At 59.5% G+C, this 2,120-nt stretch overlaps 1 protein-coding gene across 3 annotated transcripts in view; it reads left to right on the forward strand.

Moving 5' to 3' along the window:
* HDAC4 (histone deacetylase 4) overlaps positions 1 to 2,120 on the forward strand; it is a 236,661-nt gene that overhangs the window by 183,430 nt on the left and 51,111 nt on the right. For all 3 annotated transcript variants that reach the window (XM_029933520.1, XM_029933523.1, XM_029933522.1), the window contains one exon: positions 1,911 to 2,027. In XM_029933520.1, the coding sequence (XP_029789380.1) occupies positions 1,911 to 2,027 (117 nt within the window). The remainder of the gene's footprint in view (positions 1 to 1,910; positions 2,028 to 2,120) is intronic.

Raw genomic sequence — 2,120 nt, forward strand, 5'->3', positions numbered from 1 at the left:
GTCTGGCGCGAGGACGGACTCCAGGGTCGACCGAATTCCCACTGCGGGTAAAACGGCGTCCAACAGCGTCACACGCCACAGAGACGTGGTCCACGAGAGGACGTCGGTCACTGCAGCACACGTCACTGCTGTCGCAGCTTGGGGACTTGTCACGTCACCACCTTGATCAGTCAGCGGCATGGACGTCAAGGCGGGACCCAGCGTCTTCACTGAAGTGTGCGCACTTCTGTAGACGTGCGGCCGTTGCACACCTGGTGCACCGCAGTGCCCTGTAAGCACCGCCTTCACCTGCGCCGGGAGACCGCTGAGCTCACCGGAGTGGCTTCACCCCGGGGGCTGGGGCCACACCCCGCGTCTTCGAGGCGAGCCTGGGGCCCCCCCGCCCCCAGCCAGGATGAGGAGGCTGTTTCCTCGCCTCCTGTGTGCTGCCACCTGACCGTAGCTTTCGCACATCATTTTCCCCCTGACGTGATGTTCTGAGGCCCCTGGGCATGAGCTACGTGCCCGACTGCAGGAGGAGCCAGGAGGACACTGGTCCGCGTCCGCCACTCCTGACGTTTCTGTTGCACAGACTCCGTCTGCCAAACCCCACTCGCCAGCGGGTGGCGAAGTCCTTGGTTCCTTCTGGCCGCCGGCTCCGTGTTGGCGCGCTGACCGGTACCTACACAGGGATGTGGTGGCAAACAGCCGTGTCCTTGGTAGGAAAGAGTGTTCTTTCCAGAAGCAAAAAGATGTTCGATAGCACAGTGATTCAGATCCTCAGAGAACACCCCCTCCCCCGCCCTTGCTGGTTGTCTTTCCAGCCCTCACCGGCTGCTCTCTAACGAGCGAACGATTCTGTAACTTGTTTTTCCAGCCTCACGACACATCAGTGCGATCCCAATGAATCCAGGTTTTCGCCGGCCTGCCAAGGGCCCGGTGCACGAGTGGGCCTTCACTTACTCCACCTGGGACCCACTGGTGGCCATTCTGCCCTTCCCCCTGTGGGCGCCGCACCACCATGTTCCTGGGACCGTCCCTGGCTGTGCCCGGCATCGTTTCCTGAGGGCCATCTGGAGAGTGGAGTTTTGGATCAAAAGTTAGATACGTTTTTAAGGCTCTGACACGGACTGCAGGTTTTCCTGCAGAGGGGGTGCACCGGCCCACAGTCCGGCCAGTGGCGGGCTCCGGCTCCTCGGGGTCGCGGAGCCTCGGTTTCAAAAATCGTTGCCGACTTGATAGGTGTTTAAATATATTTAAGATGACTGACGATTTCGAATCTTTTTTTCAGGAGTTTCTTCTCCCTTAATGTTGGTTCTTTGTTGTTTGCCTTTGACGAGCACTTTCCTTTTTGCTAATTATCCTTTGATCTGTGAGTTCTCTGCAAACCCGCCTTTCTCCGTCCTACATTGTATTGCCATGACCGGTATTTGCCTGCTCTGGGAGGGGCGGGGGCGGGGGGGGGGGGAGAATCTTAAGCAGGCTCAGCGTGGAGGGGGCTCAGTCCCACAACCGTGTGGCGATCGTGACCTGAGCCGAAATCAAGAGTTGGATACCCAACCGGCTGAGCCCCCAGAGGCTCAAAAACCCCAAAAGGATTTATTTTAAATCAGCGTTTTCTTTGGTTTCTGCCTCTGATGCTGTATTGAAAACGGCATTCCCAGGCACGAGCGTGTTTTACGGTAGGAACCTGAGGTTTTCCTGGTGACTGATCAGTGTGTTCAAAAACGAGAGTCTCGTGATCGTGAATCCGGGTATCAGGGCTTGTGACCTGCTTGACAGTTTCGTGCCACCTCTAAGCTGTGGCTGGCTACGTATTGCTGTACTGTGGCGTCTCGGGGTTCGGCATGCCTGCCCCGACGCACCCTCTAGTCGTTTCTCGTGGCCCGTGCTGCAGACGGTGTGACGGCCATCATGTGTTCTGTCCACAGACCAGCCTGGCCCACAGGCTCGTGACTCGAGAAGGCTCAGTGGCCCCACTGCCCCTCTACACGTCCCCGTCCTTGCCCAACATCACGCTGGGGCTGCCCGCCACCGGCCCTTCCGCTGTGAGTAGGCGTCGGCGGGGCGGGGCGGGTGGGGGGACCTGGCACCGGCCCCAGGTCGGGGGAGGGCAGCTGGCACCGGGTTGGGTTCGGGGG

The sequence above is a fragment of the Suricata suricatta genome, chromosome 3, assembly GCF_006229205.1.
Source record: "Suricata suricatta isolate VVHF042 chromosome 3, meerkat_22Aug2017_6uvM2_HiC, whole genome shotgun sequence".
Classification (NCBI taxonomy): Eukaryota; Metazoa; Chordata; class Mammalia; order Carnivora; family Herpestidae; genus Suricata; species Suricata suricatta.